Here is an 18,614-nt window from a genome sequence, read left to right on the forward strand (position 1 = left end):
CCAGACGAAATGAGCTGTTCCTGGATGTGCTGGGGAGCGTGAACCTGCTAATGTCCCCACAGGGTCAAGTCTTGAGTGCACACGTCTCTGGTCGAGTGCCGAAAAAAAGGAAGGGTGTGGGAAGAAGCCGGGGGAGGAAAGGCAGGGGAGGGAAGACAGGGGAGGAGGAGGCAGAGAGGTGTTTTCCAGCTTTAACAAGCAAGCAAGTGGTGCGCCCGTGCACGCCACAGCGAGACATCTGTTTTGCATTATCGGGCACGATAATGCAAAACAGATGGCGGCTATGCGGACCCAGAAAGGTTCATTTTTAACTAGCAAGGCAATCCCTAGAAAATAATTCAGAAGATGTTTTCTGCATCAAATATACAAAACAGTAGACCAAAATAAATAACCTAAAGGTTCAAACCAGATTTAGCTTACATATAAATTTGTAATACTAAGATAAATAACAAGCAATAAACAAGGGATAACGAGACACGGCCTGGCGGCCGTGAAAGTAAATAATTAGGGGGGAGGAGAAATGCAGCGCTGGGAGGGGGGCTGGACATGAAGGAAGGAGAAATGCGAGTCACGGCCTAGCGGCCGTGAAGTGTGAAGCAGTGGGCGGGGAAGCAAATCCCTTTGAAGCTCTCGGAGGCAGGAGCAAATGGTATGGGAGGAGAAATGCTGCTGGCAGGCTCGGGCAAGCTCGTGCAAGAGGACGTACACTTCTAGAAATCCACTGGTTTAGCTTTTTGGTTTCACCCCAATAGGTCTCTCTACGAGACCTAAGATTTCACCCCAATAGGTCTCTCTACGAGACCTAAAAAACTGACTAACCTATCCACTACTTGTATTGCTAGATCTCTCGGCAGCCTTCGACACGGTCGACCATAAGACCTTGGTCGACCGTGTCGGAAGGATGGGCGTTCACCACACCGCGAGAGACTTGCTCTCCTCCTTCCTGGCCGATAGAACGCAGACGGTCACACTGGGGCCTTACCAATCGGCCAAGCTGTCACTACCATGTGGGGTTCCTCAGGGCTCATACCTTAGTCCGACACTATTTAACATCTATGTGTCGGACCTTGCTAGTGTGATCAAAGCATACGGGATGAGCCTTACCTCATACGCAGATGACACGCAACTGGTGTCGGCCATTAAAGGTGATGGGCTGGAGGTGGCAGAACGCTTCCAAAATGGAATGATGGCTATTGGAGAGTGGATGGCAGGAAACTGCCTGAAGCTCAACTCCGATAAAACGGAGGTGGTCCTTTTCGGATCCCTCTCCCCAATCTGGTCGGTAACATGGTGACCACCAACCTTTGGCACCCCTCCGAGCCCAACCCCCAAGGTCAGGAACCTGGGAGTAACCTTCGATGATCATCTTAACTTTATGGCACATGCAAACAAAGTAGCGGCCATAGCCCACCATAAACTCAGAATGATAAGGAAAATCACCCCTTTTCTCCCGGATGCGGCTGCCAAAACACTGGTCAGCTCCTTGATTTTATCATCCTTAGACTATTGCAACACACTTTTTCTAAATTCACAAACCAGGGTAACAAAAAAACTGCAGACAATACAGAACGCAGCAGCATGTCTACTGTCTGGAACACCCAAGTTTGCACCCATCTCTGATACTATATGGACATACCACTGGCTGATGATCCAAAATAGGATCAAGTTTAAATCACTTTGCATAGTCTATAAGGCACTTCATGACCAAGGACCACGCCCCCTCAAGGACCAGCTCATTCCCTATATACCGGTCAGACAGCTCCGATCCTCAACTCTTAACCAATTAGTGGTTCCACGATCCAAAACAGTCTCCTGGGGCGACCGCCGCTTTTCAGTTGCGGCTTCTAAAATATGGAATACCTTGCCACAACACATCAGAACCAGTCCCTCACTCCTGCAGTTTCGAAAGAGATTAAAAACTTGGCTGTTTAACCAGTGACACGGCATAATGATCTGCCTTAGTTTTTAAGCTCTGGGGATAGACATCTGATTAGTCTAGCGCTGAGACGCCTAAGGGTATTCGTTCGCGCTCAATAAATGTCAGTAATAAATAAATAAATAAACACTTGCATGTTTCACTATACTAATTCAACACTAATCCTCTGTGGGTCCCGGAGCAGCGTGCTACCCACCGAAAAAGCGCTTCGACGCCTCGTCAGGGGTTGTAAGCGGCAAGCGCTATATAAATGCAATAACAATACAATTTGGAACCACACATCCCAGAATGCTGGGTGATGCTGACAAACAAGCCAGGTGTTATTTGGCACATCACGGGTGCCGCATGGCCGCTACGACCCCGCTGGCCGTCGGGCACAGTAATCCCAGAAGGTGCGATGGGCTGCACACGGAAACATGAACGGCTAGTTAGTTCCTAAACCCGTAGAGAGACTGTGTAAGTATACAAAGCTTACCGCGTATCTGACAGCAGACAGAGACTGGAGGCAGGAGGGGGCGTCAGCCGTACGTAACCCGTGACGTAATACAGGCCGGGTGGCTCTCGGCTGCAGACGGCGCTGCGCTACCGTAAACGTGATCTGTCTTACAGAAAAGTCCATCCACTGGCTTCATTGTTGTTTTTCCGGCTAGCTTGAGGTTCAAGCTGTACCTTAGCATTAAGGATGCATGTGTTTACCTGGTACACATGCAGTATCTCTGGATCAGTAGTCCATTGGAACCCACCTGGAGACAGAGTATTTCGATGTGCGGCAGCTTATTATTGTCTTGTAAACTCGTGCTCTCGCCGACCTCCGACAACCCAATGGGCAGACGCCTGGGAAATATTCACAGCAACTCACTGTACAGATGGAGTCGCTCACTGCAACTATCTGGAGCTCCCTCCGCCAATCGCATGAAACGAGTTCTCTCAACCAATCCGAGATCACCACACATTCTACCGCTACGAGAATATGTCTCCGCCTGCGTGATTGGAGTAGAGCACAGGAGTGCTACAAACTCTGGTCCTTGTGGCTTTAGTCACAGCGATCTCAAAATATTGTACGATAACAACACAAAAACGTGTCTTTGAAAGGTGCAGTAACAGGCAACGGACCCCAGGCCCCAATTACGGGTTTGAAGGGCATTTCCCAGACGAAGGGGTGACCCAGGTAATCAACGGCTCCGCAAAGGACATGGGGGGAGCCGGGGACGGCGGGCCACAAGAAGCACAAGTAGAAGGTGGAGAGCAGACACACGAGCGGTCAGTTGAGCAGGGCGAGGGGTCAAAGGAGCAGAGTGTTAAGACAGGAGTACCTGGAGAGGGCCCAGCACTTCAGGGTGATGGCTCAGTGGCTCAAGGAGACGCATCTGCAGATAGCAGTGAATGTTCAGCCAGGTTAGCTGTTCATGGGCAGGTACTAGCAGTAGGGGATGATGGGTCATCAGTGCACGGTGAGGGCCTAGTGGTAGAGTGTGACCGGTCAGCAGCCGAGGGGAAGGAAACAAGTCAGTGCCAGGATTTATCAGCCCTGGGAGATGGACCAGCAGCTGAAGGTGGGGAACTGTCCGCTCACCACAAGGTGCCAGCCAGGCAGTCTGAGGGCACATCCAGTCAGGGAGCAGCTGAAGTCAGGGAGCTGTCAGCCCATCACAAGGTGCTAGCCAGGCAGGCTGAAGGGACACCCAGTCAGGGACCAGCTGAAGTCAGGGAGCTGTCAGCCCATCACAAGGTGCCAGCCAGGCAGGCTGAAGGGACGCCCAGTCAGGATGCAACTGCACACAGCGAGGGCCCAAGTGATGAAAGGGAAAGATCTACTGGTGAATGCAAGGCAGCCAATCACTGTAATCTGGCAGTGCCACAGTCCACTGGCTCTTCACAGAAGACACCACAGGATGTTAGCCTGGGGAGAATGAGACCCCCCGGGAAGCCACCGGTGCTGGCAAGGAGCACCCCTCCCATCCCGTACCACGAGCCTCCATGGGCAGCCGTGCCACCTGCCAGCGCCTCTTACCATCTGGAGACCCTGAAGAACGGGGTCATCCTGTCCAGCCTGCACCTGGCAGGGCAGACCTGGTTTGTCTTTGGACGGCTGCCTGGGTGCGACGTCTCCATGGAGCACCCTTCCGTGTCCCGGTACCACGCCGTGCTCCAGTACCGTGGGGCAGCCGGGTCCGAGGAGCAGCAGGACCGAGGCTTCTACATGTACGACCTGGGGAGCACCCATGGCACATTCGTGAACAAGAAGAAGATTCCACCCAAAACCTACTGCCGCCTGCGAGTGGGACACGTCCTTAAGCTTGGGGGCAGCACACGGCTCTTCATCTTACAGGTAATGCAGAGGGGCCATAAATATCTTTAGCAACACTACCATTTTGTTTTCATCGAAAGAAAATAATTGACATTCCCATTTACTTCCAGCCCACATATCCTTCACAATGCACAGAGTACATTCAAAACTTAAAAAAGTGAATACGTTCTAGCCTAAGCAAACTTACTCTCAAGAGCCAGACGTTTTGTATTTCCTGGGCCCGAGTCACAAAGTGTTTTCGGGCACCCAAATGTGATATGCACTCATATATATCGATTTGCTTATACATAAAACACACTACTAAAATCACCTTTCAAAGTTGGCGGGCAATATTTGAATTGTGAGCAAACTGTTTTTTTGCTCCTGGTTTGCTTTGAGAAATGTTAAAATATTTGGACATTTGCAAGATGTGTTCCTAGTTCAGGTTTTGCAAGTTAATAACTGTTAAAATTTGAACAGGGAAAATTGGTCTAAACTGTGTACACTGGCACTCCACCTTTGCAGATTATCCCTCGTTCTGACATACTCGCTAATATTGGTACTGTTCACTGCATAGCAAAACCACAGTATCAAATTAGCTGCCGGTAATTTCAAGGAACTTGGAATAAGGCTATGTGGTTTTATGTTTGTGCGTGTGTGTGAATGTGAATATAACATTGTCATATTGTGTGAAAGTTGGAGAATATGTTATGTTTATTTGTAAAGCATACTGACACCCATGAGGGAGTCCTGGCACAGAGTAGGTGTGTGTCCCTAGTCTCGAATATGACAGCCGGATATGTGAAGAACCAGATATACAACTTGTTGCAGAACTCAAGATGGGATGAGGAGGCTCTTATATGTAGTGGGAATTTGTTTCAAGTTTTTAGCGTCGATGTACGAGAAGGCTCAGCCTCCGGACTTGTTTCTGTGGATGTGTGTGAGTAGGAGGCAGGCCATGTGGAGCAGTCCAGGCAGTTGATCGAAAGAGATGTGGCTGTTCAAGTAGGTGGGGTCTACGTTGTGTGTTGACTTGCATGTGTGAATGAGGAGATTGAACTAAGCACATTTGTGTATCGGGAGGGAGTGGGGCACTCCAAGGTGATATGTGTTGTGGGTTGGGGGGTTGATGATGAGTCTGGCTGCCGAGTTCTGGATGGTTTGTAGTCTTCTGGTGAGGTGCTTGGTGATACTGGCGTATAGGGCGTTCCTGTAGTCCATCTTGCTGGTGACAAGGGCATAAAGGATGGTTTTTATGGTGTCGGTTGGGAAATCTTCCTCAGCTTCTTCAGGGAGTGGAAGCAGGATACATTATCAGCATTGATTTGAACAGTCATGTCCAGCTTGCTGTCATGATCCAGACGTTCCTGGCTTGGTGGCTGGGGGTTGGTGTGGATCCAAGGTCGGCCGCCCAGAAGGTGGAGTACCATTGTACTTCTGTCTTGTTGGTGTTTACCTTGAGACAGTTAGCCTTCATGCATATGGTGACTTTGGTCATGCAGGTGGTTAACTTGTTCTGTGTCTTGGGGTTTTGTCTGAGAGGGGGAGTATGGACTGCGTGTCATCAGTGTAGGACAGGATATTGATGTTGTTTACACTGATGACTTTGGCCAGAGGGGTCTTGTAAGTATTGAAAAGGGGCGAGCTGAGGAACGGACTTTGAAGCACTATGAAAATTAATGTACAGGCTTCCGAGGAGTATGGTGCTAGGCTAGCAACTTGTATTCTCTCTGTCAAGAAGGAGTTGATCCATTGGAGACCAGGTCCTTAGATTCCAGACTCCTGCAGAAGTCTGATGAGGATGGGGTGTAACACGGTATCGAAGTCCATTCAGATGAGGGCTGCTGCATCTCCTCTGTCTAGGATGTTGTCTGTAGCAGCGATGAGTGCTCTTTCTGCACTGTGGTTGGGCTTCAAGCCACTGCATGGTTTCAAAGAGCTGGTGGTTGATGAGGTGGTCCGTGAACCATAAACCATATGTTTAGGAGCTTCTCTAGGCTCTTTATTTGGTATGGTAGGAGGGACATTGGTCTGTAGTTGGTGAGCGAGGCTGAGTCCACAGAGGGTAATAGACTTTCATGATCCACTTGGCCCTATATTGATTCACATGGAATTATTCTAGGCTTGTAAGTTAACTCTGCCATGCATCTCTTAGCCCATGCATGTCCAGAAAGCATTTGGCAGCCCTATAAACTTTCAGCTTTCGACCCCCATTTATCTCCATGGAGGTTGAAATTACCTCCATATGACAAATGAGATCGCCGTACAAAATAATCTGGGTCAGCCAGGTCGCTAATTCTGTTATCGGATGTTTTTTACACATGCATTATCGACATAATATGGTACATAAGTTAACCATAGCCAAAAGTATGGGCTACTGTCACTGCCATGGCGGAGGTTAAGAAATGGACCTCTCTGGCCTCGACCATCCAAACCACCTGTCTTACCAAGTTTTAACAAACATATCGCCACAGATGACAATTTACCTTCCCCCCCCCTCATTTTATAGGACCTTTTCACCCCCACAAATTGTATAGATACTCCTTAGCCTTTATTTCTGAGCTAAACATGCACGTTTATTTTGTTAAATAAAATCTTTAACCCTGCAGGATTCAACAATAAAGCCTGAGCTCCTTTTTTCTGAAAGGGTTTGACCCTTTGTGAAAGTCTCCATCGTCTCTCAACAGATGTGTGTCAGAAATCTGGGGCTGTATTACGTGTGTGGCGCATTTTCCTGGTTAGTGCAGGGCACACCTTTCAAAAGGTGCACCCAGAGCTAACCAGGATAATGTGCCGCATTATAGTGAATGCACTCCCCCCCAGGTCAGCCACAACTCAGTTTGCCCTGGGGGCAGCTCATTCCAGTGAAAAACGAAGCTCCTGCTTTGAATCTGCTCCGTGTTTCTCTGTGCAGGTGACAACCCGCCTGCACTTTTAAAGGGGGAGGAGAGATCCCCCTTGCAGGTGGGTATAGTGAGTGAGTGCACCTGCCTGCAAGGGAATATCTGGGGAGTCCATGGAGCCCCTTCCCCCCCTTCAGAAAGCTGCCATCAGGAGACGCACTGACAGAGCACCTCCTGACAGCTTCTTGGCCTCTGCACCCGCGTCTGTAATACAGCTCGGGCACAGAGGCAAAGTGATACCCTCCTTTGGTCAACAAGAAAGACATACAAACACAACAGCAGGCCTAGGTCAAGCACCTACACTCTTTCAGTTTCCAAAAAGTAATCAGAATAAGTGCAACAACTTCCGGCATCCGCTGCTGAAAAATGCCTATTTACATTAAGAGTTCAAAACAAAAGGAAGGTGCACTTCATAGAAGTCAGGGCAAATCACAATTAAGTATTTCATGAGTTCTTCTTTTTATTGAGTTCTTGAAAAAACCACAGGCAGACAGCCAACGCATTTCTTTCCCCAGTGCCACGGGAACTTCGTCAGGGCTTTTATTAGTATAAAGGTTCAGTAACCAGAAGGAAAGGATGTTACATGATTGCTCATAAGTGAGTCTTAGAAAGGTCACGACCAGATCGCCTAAACCTAGGTCAGTAATTAAGCTTCACAAGATCAAACAGAGGACGTCATAATCTTCAGTAGTTCATAGGGTTGACGCTTTAATTTAACGGGTGAAGCAAGTCCAATAGGATTGCCAAAGGGATGAAAATTCGTATCTGATATGCCCGAGGTGAAGTGTCCTGTCACACGTGTCTTAGGCATGACTGTAAAAAATATATTCCAGGCGCAAACGTCCTAAGTATTGTGATGGCGATCTCTATTATTAGGGCGATATACACCAGTTCTGGCAACCAGGTCCAAGGAATATGTACTCGTTTCTGGTGTGCCCAAAGTAGAGCAACCTGTCACACGTGTCTTAGGCCTGATTGTAAAAAGTATTCCAGGCACGGACGTCCTAAGTATTGCGATGACAATCTCTATTATTAGGGCGAGATACACCAGTGCTGGAAACCAGGTCCAAGTCGATTGTTGAGGGTGCTAGTATGGCGAGGTCTCGATTAGTGACACGTTCACCTTCCAAGTCAGTAAATATCAGGACTCCAATAGTACGAGCCGGGCAGCATGGTCGCTTGCACGGGCGTCGGAGAGACCCTCCTTTGCATGGTGCCATGCCCTCATGTAAATGAGGGAACACCCTCTGATGATGGCGATAGCACTTTATGTGCAACTGCGCTATCGTTATTACAGTAGGGGATGTGCAAGCATCTGCGGCCCCTTCTGTAATACGAAAGGGCCCTGAGGCGCACAAAGTGGGCGAAAATGCTAATTGTGCCCCCAGGGCACTCCAGTATTACGGACCCTGATGTCCACTCCGTTGACAATACCAGCTCGAATGGTGGGATAATTGCGGGCATTAGTGGGGTAATGGCAATGTCAAAAGCTAAAGTGGGAGTACCATTTCAGAGTCTCTTAGATCTGCACATTCCCAGGATAGAGACCTCCCCCTGGCCCCCGCAGCCAGAAACGCAAGGCCTCCCATGTTACAGGCATAAAGGAGAGAAGTAAAAACAGGCACTGCAGGAACATAGACTCTGATACCGATTCTGTGGAGCGATTCGTTTCCCTACCTGGGGCCGTGTTACTGTAGCCCCCGAGGGGCAAGTCCCATGCTTATTAAAACTGCTCTTTTAAAGAAGGTTTCTTGGTTGTACTTTGCTGCTGATTTCTGTTAGCAGAGAAGAACAAGCATTTTCAATGCAATGGTTTCGCCTTTGGAAAAGTTTGAGCTATTGGCATTGTTAATGACCAAATTTTTAGGGCTCGCCTGTTGTGCGCAGCACAGCTGGCAAGCTCTATAGGGGCTTATCCAGTCTTTAACCACACCACCAATGGCTGGCGATTCCTTGCAGTGCATGAAGCGCGTGCACAATGCCACCAGCCGCCTCCTGCCTGCCTCGCATTCCCACATCAAAGGCAGCCCTCCCAGCGCATTTGTCACCCCCTAATTATTCACGGCCTGCCGGCCGTACTTTCAGTTTAGTCTCCTTTTAACTTGCTCGCATTTCCCTCCTCCCCCTTCTGGGTCCTTATCTCCTCGCATTCCCCCCTCCCTTCTCGCCCAGCCCTTTGATGCTCTGCTGTAGACCCTGCCTCTAAACCTGTCGTCCCATCTTTCACCCTCTCGCTTCCCCCTTTCCTCTCCATTGACGATCTCCCTCATGTGTGAGTGCTACCTGAGCTTGTGGCCTGTACCCGTCATATCTCTCTCCCTACCATACACTGTTTATTTCTTCCTGTATGCAGCAAACTCGTGACACACACGGACCCTGGCCGGAGCGGGATCCAAGCTCAGTCAAGCTCAGATGGGCGCGGGCCTCCAACCATTCCAAACACCATGCACGGTGCAGTGTGCCACCAGCTTTGGCAAGTGCGTCAGCGCCCCACTTAGGGACAGTAAGCGCTATATAGATGTTGCAATTGGTGGCAGGCTTTGTGTCAATTATGCCCCATATTTGAAGACTTTCCTCTTACAGACCATTACAGAGTGAGCATTTAAATAGTTCAACTGCTAGTATTGAAAGCTTGGCAGCTAAATTCAGATAATCGAGGTCCTTTGTAGAAAAAATTGTAACCAAATTGCTTTATCTCCTACTGCCTCGCATTTCTTATATACCAAAGCAGATAGCACTGAGCAAGCACTGGCAAAGCTGTGCAGTGGTTAAATATATTGTTTAAATTTTGTTTTATTGTAAGCTACTATATATTCTACGGACGCGCGACGGAGACGGAATAACAAAAAAAAAAACAGTTTCTGCGACGAATGGTAAACAGTTCGCCAACGAGCCCCTCACCCCCCCCCCCACTCTCCCCCTCCCCCATCTCCCCCCCCCCCCCCCCAAACCAGCAGCCACGCGCTCTCATTAACTGCAGGCCTAATGAACAGGGCCTGGATTTAAAGCATGAGCGCACCACACAGCTCCACCAAGGCACCCACCATACAGCTCCACCAAGGCACCCACCACACAGCTCCACCTACACAGCTCCACCGATGCACCCACCACACAGTTCCACCGAGGCACCCACCACACCGCTCCACCGATGCACCCACCACACCGCTCCACCTATGCACCGACCACACAGCTCCACCGAGGCACCCACCACACAGCTCCACAGAGCCACCCACCACACAGCTCCACAGAGCCACCCACCACACAGCTCCACAGAGCCACCCACCACACAGCTCCACAGAGCCACCCACCACACAGCTCCACTGAAGCACCCACCACACAGCTCCACCGATGCACCCACCACCCAGCTCCACAGATGCACCCACCTCCACAGATGCACCCACCACCCAGCTCCACAGATGCACCCACCACCCAGCTCCACAGATGCACCCACCACCCAGCTCCACAGATGCACCCACCACCCAGCTCCACAGATGCACCCACCACCCAGCTCCACAGATGCACCCACCACCCAGCTCCACAGATGCACCCACCACCCAGCTTCACAGATGCACCCACCACCCAGCTCCACAGATGCACCCACCACCCAGCTCCACCGATGCACCCACCACCCAGCTCCACCGATGCACCCACCACACAGCTCCACAGATGCACCCACCACACAGCTCCACAGATGCACCCACCACACAGCTCCACCCACCACACAGCTCCACTGATGCACCCACCACACAGCTCCACTGATGCACCCACCTCCACCGATGCACCCACCACACAGCTCCACCGACACAGCTCCACCGATGCACCCACCACACAGCTCCACTGATGCAACCACCACACAGCTCCACCGACACAGCTCCACCGATGCACCCACCACAGAGCTCCACAGATGACCCCACCACACAGCTCCTCTGATGCACCCAAGACACAGCTCCACCGAGGCACCCACCACACAGCTCGACCGAGGCACCCAACCACATAGCTCCACCGATGCACCCACCACACAGCTCCACCTGTGCACCCACCACACAGCTCCACCGAGGCACCCACCACACAGCTCCACAGAGCCACCCACCACACAGCTCCACCGAGGCACCCACCACACAGCTCCACCGATGCACCCACCACACAGCTCCACCGATGCACCCACCACACAGCTCCACGATGCACCCACCACACAGCTCCACGATGCACCCACCACACAGCTCCACCGAGGCACCAACCACACAGCTCCACCGATGCACCCACCACACAGCTCCACCGAGGCACCCACCACACAGCTCCACCGAGGCACCCACCACACAGCTCCACCTATGCACCCACCATACAGCTCCACCGAGGCACCCACCACACAGCTCCACAGAGCCACCCACCACACAGCTCCACCGATGCACCCACCACACAGCTCCACCGAAGCACCCACCACACAGCTCCACCGAGGCACCCACCACACAGCTCCACAGATGCACCCACCACACAGCTCCACAGATGCACCCACCACACAGCTCCACAGATGCACCCAACACACAGCTCCACCGAGGCACCCACCACACAGCTCCACCGAGGCACCCACCACACAGCTCCACCGAGGCACCCACCACACAGCTCCACCGAGGCACCCACCACACAGCTCCACAAATGCACCCACCACACAGCTCCACAGATGCACCCAGCTCCACAGATGCACCCACCACACAGCTCCACAGAGCCACCCACCACACAGCTCCACCGATGCACCCACCACACAGCTCCACCGAAGCACCCACCACACAGCTCCACAGATGCACCCACCACACAGCTCCACAGATGCACCCACCACACAGCTCCACAGATGCACCCACCACACAGCTCCACAGATGCACCCACCACACAGCTCCACAGATGCACCCACCACACAGCTCCACCCACCACACAGCTCCACCGAGGCACCCACCACACAGCTCCACCGAGGCACCCACCACACAGCTCCACCGAGGCACCCACCACACAGCTCCACCGAGGCACCCACCACACAGCTCCACCGAGGCACCCACCACACAGCTCCACCGATGCACCCACCTCCACCGATGCACCCACCACACAGCTCCACCGACACAGCTCCAACGATGCACCCACCACACAGCTCCACTGATGCAACCACCACACAGCTCCACCGACACAGCTCCATCGATGCACCCACCACAGAGCTCCACAGATGACCCCACCACACAGCTCCACTGATGCACCCACCACACAGCTCCACCGATGCACCCACCACACAGCTCCACCGATGCACCCACCACACAGCTCCACCGATGCACCCACCACACAGCTCCACCAAGGCACCCACCACACAGCTCCACCAAGGCACCCACCACACAGCTCCACCTACACAGCTCCACCGATGCACCCACCACACAGTTCCACTGAGGCACCCACCACACAGCTCCACCGATGCACCCACCACACAGCTCCACCTATGCACCCACCACACAGCTCCACCTATGCACCCACCACACAGCTCCACTGAAGCACCCACCACACAGCTCCACTGAAGCACCCACCACACAGCTCCACTGAAGCACCCACCACACAGCTCCACTGAAGCACCCACCACACAGCTCCACTGAAGCACCCACCACACAGCTCCACAGATGCACCCACCACACAGCTCCACAGATGCACCCACCACACAGCTCCACAGATGCACCCACCACACAGCTCCACAGATGCACCCACCACACAGCTCCACCGAGGCACCCACCACACAGCTCCACCAAGGCACCCACCACACAGCTCCACAAATGCACCCACCACACAGCTCCACAAATGCACCCACCACACAGCTCCACAGATGCACCCAGCTCCACAGATGCACCCACCACCCAGCTCCACAGATGCACCCACCACACATCTCCATAGATGCACCCACCACGCATCTCCATAGATGCACCCACCACGCAGCTCCACAGATGCACCCACCACGCAGCTCCACAGATGCACCCACCACCCAGCTCCACCCACCACACAGCTCCACTGATGCACCCACCACCCAGCTCCACCGACACAGCTCCACTGATGCACCCACCACACAGCTCTACCGACACAGCTCCACTGATGCACCCACCACACAGTTCCACTGACACAGCTCCACTGATGCACCCACCACACAGCTCCACTGATGCACCCACCACACAGCTCCACTGATGCACCCACCACACAGCTCCACTGATGCACCCACCACACAGCTCCACTGATGCAACCACCACACAGCTCCTCCGACACAGCTCCACCGATGCACCCACCACACAGCTCCACAGATGACCCCACCACACAGCTCCACTTATGCACCCAAGACACAGCTCCACCGAGGCACCTACCACACAGCTCCACCGAGGCACCTACCACACAGCTTCACCGATGCACCCACCACACAGCTTCACCGATGCACCCACCACACAGCTCCACCAATGCACCCACCACACAGCTCCACCAATGCACCCTCCACTCATGCTCAATCTATGCACCCACCACACAGCTCCACCTAGGCACCCACCACACAGCTCCACTGATGCAACCACCACACAGCTCCACCGACACAGCTCCACCGATGCACTCACCACAGAGCTCCACAGATGCCTCCACCACACAGCTCCACCGATGCACCAACCACACAGCTCCACCGAGGCACCCACCACACAGCTCCACCTATGCACCCACCACACAGCTCCACCTATGCACCCACCACACAGCTCCACCTATGCACCCACCACACAGCTCCACCTATGCACCCACCACACAGCTCCACCTATGCACCCACCACACAGCTCCACCGAGGCACCCACCACACAGCTCCACCGAGCCACCCACCACACAGCTCCACAGAGCCACCCACCACACAGCTCCACTGAAGCACCCACCACACAGCTCCACCAAGGCACCCACCATACAGCTCCACCAAGGCACCCACCACACAGCTCCACCTACACAGCTCCACCGATGCACCCACCACACAGTTCCACCGATGCACCCACCACACAGTTCCACCGATGCACCCACCACACAGTTCCACCGATGCACCCACCACACAGCTCCACCGAGGCACCCACCACACAGCTCCACCGAGGCACCCACCACACAGCTCCACCGAGGCACCCACCACACAGCTCCACCGAGGCACCCACCACTCAGCTCCACCGAGGCACCCACCACACAGCTCCACCGAGGCACCCACCACACAGCTCCACCGAGGCACCCACCACACAGCTCCACCGAGGCACCCACCACACAGCTCCACTGAGGCACCCACCACACAGCTCCACTGAGGCACCCACCACACAGCTCCACCGATGCACCCACCACACAGCTCCACCTATGCACCCACCACACAGCTCCACCGACACAGCTCCACCGATGCACTCACCACAGAGCTCCACTGATCCAACCACCACACAGCTCCACTGATGCACCCACCACACAGCTCCACTGATGCAACCACCATACAGCTCCACTGATGCAACCACCATACAGCTCCACCGACACAGCTCCACAGATGCCCCCACCACAGAGCTCCACAGATGCCCCCACCACACAGCTCCACCGATGCACCCACCACACAGCTCCGCCGATGCACCCACCACACAGCTCCGCCGATGCACCCACCACACAGCTCCACTGATGAAGCCACCACACAGCTCCACTGATGAAGCCACCACACAGCTCCACTGATGCAACCACCATACAGCTCCACTGATGCAACCACCATACAGCTCCACCGACACAGCTCCACAGATGCCCCCACCACAGAGCTCCACAGATGCCCCCACCACACAGCTCCGCCGATGCACCCACCACACAGCTCCGCCGATGCACCCACCACACAGCTCCACTGATGAAGCCACCACACAGCTCCACCGATGCACCCACCACACAGCTCCACCAAGGCACCCACCACACAGCTCCACCAAGGCACCCACCACACAGCTCCACCTACACAGCTCCACCGATGCACCCACCACACAGCTCCACCTATGCACCCACCACACAGCTCCACCTATGCACCCACCACACAGCTCCACCTATGCACCCACCACACAGCTCCACCGAGGCACCCACCACACAGCTCCACCGAGGCACCCACCACACAGCTCCACCGAGGCACCCACCACACAACTCCACCGAGGCACCCACCACACAGCTCCACTGAGGCACCCACCGCACAGCTCCACCGATGCACCCACCGCACAGCTCCACCGATGCACCCACCACACAGCTCCACCTATGCACCCACCACACAGCTCCACCGACACAGCTCCACCGATGCACTCACCACAGAGCTCCACTGATCCAACCACCACACAGCTCCACTGATGCACCCACCACACAGCTCCACTGATGCAACCACCATACAGCTCCACTGATGCAACCACCATACAGCTCCACCGACACAGCTCCACAGATGCCCCCACCACAGAGCTCCACAGATGCACCCAGCTCCACAGATGCACCCACCACACAGCTCCACCGACAGCTCCACCGATGCACCCACCACACAGCTCCACCGAGGCACCCACCCTACAGCTCCACCGAGGCACCCACCACACAGCTCCACCGATGGACCCAGCACACAGCTACACAGATGCACCCACCACACAGCTCCACTGATGCACCCACCACACAGCTCCGCCGATGCACCCACAACACAGCTCCGCCGATGCACCCACCACACAGCTCCGCCGATGCACCCACCACACAGCTCCGCCGATGCACCCACCACACAGCTCCGCCGATGCACCCAGCACACAGCTACACCGAGGCACCCACCACACAGCTCCACCGAGGCACCCACCACACAGCTCCACCGATGCACCCACCACACAGCTCCGCCGATGCACCCACCACACAGCTCCGCCGATGCACCCACCACACAGCTCCGCCGATGCACCCACCACACAGCTCCGCCGATGCACCCACCACACAGCTCCGCCGATGCACCCACCACACAGCTCCGCCAAGGCACCCACCACACAGCTCCACCGATGCACCCACCTCACAGCTCCACTGATGCAACCACCATACAGCTCCACCGACACAGCTCCACCGATGCCCCCACCACAGAGCTCCACAGATGCCCCCACCACAGAGCTCCAAAGATGCCCCCACCACACAGCTCCACCGATGCCCCCACCACACAGCTCCACCGATGCACCCCCCACACAGCTTCACCGATGCACCCCCCACACAGCTTCACCGATGCACCCCCCACACAGCTCCACCGATGCACCCACCACACAGCTCCACCGATGCAGCCACCACACAGCTCCACCGACACAGCTCCACCGATGCACCCACCACCCAGCTCCACCGATGCACCCACCACACAGCTCCACCAATGCACCCACCACACAGCTCCACCGATGCAGCCACCACACAGCTCCACCGACACAGCTCCACCAATGCACCCACCAACCAGCTCCACCGATGCACCCACCACACAGCTCCACCGATGCACCCACCACACAGCTCCACCGATGCACCCACCACACAGCTCCACCGATGCACCCACCACACAGCTCCACCGAGGCAGCCACCATACAGCTCCACTGAGGCACCCACCATACAGCTCCACTGAGGCACCCACCACACAGCTCCACCGAGGCACCCACCACACAGCTCCACCGAGGCACCCACCACACAGCTCCACCGATGCACCCACCACACAGCTCCACCAATGCACCCACCACACAGCTCCGCCGATGCACCCACCCACCACAGCTCCGCCGATGCACCCACCACACAGCTCCACGGATGCTCCAACTAAGCTCCACCAATGCACCCCCCTAACAGCTCCACTGATGCACCCGCTAAGCTCCACCGATGCACACACCACTCAGCGCAACCACAGCATCTCCCAGCGCAACTACAGCATCACTCAGCGCAACCACAGCATCATTGGTTCAAATATGTTCTTTCAATGTTTCAAGCTGTTTTCAAGCTTTCACGCTTTATTACAAATCACAAAAAGATGTTAATATTTCACTTCTGTTCTTGAATTTTCGTCACAATAAAAAACACTGAACATAATCTTCACAAAAGTTATTTACAAAAGTTTAAGCTATTGCCATTACAAATTAAATAAATTATTTAAGTATTAATTATTTTTAAAAATTAAAAGCCATTGTTATTTGTAATATCAATACATCTAAGTCACGTAAATACAAAACATGTTGCATTGCAAATGCTATAGGTGTCACATTTGCGAAAGTTAGAACTATTGGCATTGTAAATGGCAAAGCTATTAATTTAGCTATTTAAAAAAAAACACATAAATAAAAAAAAAATAATTTATAAGACCAATAGCTCAAACTTTCCTAATGCGAGCCCTATTGCATTTCCAATGCTTGTTATTTATGTGTTGGTTTTGAAAACAGATAAATAAATGGCATTGTCACTTACATTGTTATTAGCGTAATCTTTGCAGTCTCTAGAACTCTATAGCACTCCCTAGTTACTCTACACTCCCTAGCACTGTGCACTCCCTAGCTTCCCTAGTCACTCCGCACCTCTTAGCATTGTGCACTCCCTAGCACTCTCTAGTCATTTCCTAGCACTCCTTAGTCACTCCCTAGCACTCTGCACTCCCTAGTACTCTGAACTCTCTAGCACTCTGCACTCTCTAGTCACTCTGCACTCTCTAGTCACTCTGCACTCTCTAGTCACTCTGCACTCTCTAGTCAACAGCCTCACCAGCCAGCTAAGCAGATACTGTGATTGGTGTCAGGGATGTCTCAGTGTTACATAAACAGCCCGTCTCTGCCATCTCTTCAGACTGGGCCGCCTCCCTCTAATGATGAACCCCCCTCCCTCATCCCCCTTTCGAATGAGCCACAGTGAGTCTGAAAGCCTGCCACCCCCACCCCCACCCCCGACCCCCTGCAGTGTACCGGTCTCCTGCCGCAGGAGGGGCAACGCCACAACCCCTCACACACGAGCGCCCTGGTATTATCACAGCAGCCTGTAATTTGTCACAGAGAACAGAGCTCCGTGCCGGCGCCGCTCAGATAACAATCACCAGTGACAGCACTAAAAGCATTGTGTGTGTTTGTGCTGGAAGGGGGCGGGCTGGAGAATGCCGCAAATTGCTCGCGTTAGTTTAAATGAGATACAAAGGTAATATGATAGTTTTTCACTGCAAGCCACATGCCAAACGCGCCAAAGGAGAGCTGTGTTATTAGCAAACTACACTGTACACAAATCAGCAGTGTACTAGTTTCACCATATCCTTAAATCATCTAGCTTTCTAACCTTTCTGCCAAGCTGCAGCAAATTCCTTTAAGCTGGTAGAAGCCATAAACAATTCCAGTAAAAATAAAAAATAAATTAAAAAAAGCAATAGCAAAACCTTTTTACTAGGCAAATAGCTTTAATTAAAAAAAACATTCCACTGACGAATGTTGGCAGCAGTCATGAAATAAGGATTAAAAGTTACTTCAAG

The 18,614-nt window shown here is 53.4% G+C and overlaps 2 protein-coding genes across 3 annotated transcripts in view; one reads left to right on the top strand and one right to left on the bottom strand.

The window, feature by feature from the left end:
- Window positions 1-2,827, bottom strand: part of SUPT7L (SPT7 like, STAGA complex subunit gamma) — a 117,253-nt gene extending 114,426 nt beyond the window's left edge. Inside the window, exon 1 of one of the 2 annotated variants that reach the window (XM_086926090.1) lies at window positions 2,680-2,827. The gene's annotated coding sequence lies outside the window, so the exon portion shown is untranslated. Of the gene's footprint in view, window positions 1-2,411 lie in introns of both variants that reach the window. The other variant, XM_086926089.1, reaches the window with a different exon arrangement.
- A 99-nt stretch (window positions 2,828-2,926) lies between these two features.
- Window positions 2,927-18,614, top strand: part of SLC4A1AP (solute carrier family 4 member 1 adaptor protein) — a 137,043-nt gene continuing 121,355 nt past the window's right edge. The window contains exon 1 of the mRNA XM_086926093.1: window positions 2,927-4,265. Within this exon, the coding sequence (XP_086782219.1) occupies window positions 3,129-4,265 (1,137 nt within the window). The 5' untranslated portion in view covers window positions 2,927-3,128. The remainder of the gene's footprint in view (window positions 4,266-18,614) is intronic.

This window comes from Lissotriton vulgaris, chromosome 6 (assembly GCF_964263255.1).
Source record: "Lissotriton vulgaris chromosome 6, aLisVul1.2, whole genome shotgun sequence".
In the NCBI taxonomy this organism is placed as follows: Eukaryota; Metazoa; Chordata; class Amphibia; order Caudata; family Salamandridae; genus Lissotriton; species Lissotriton vulgaris.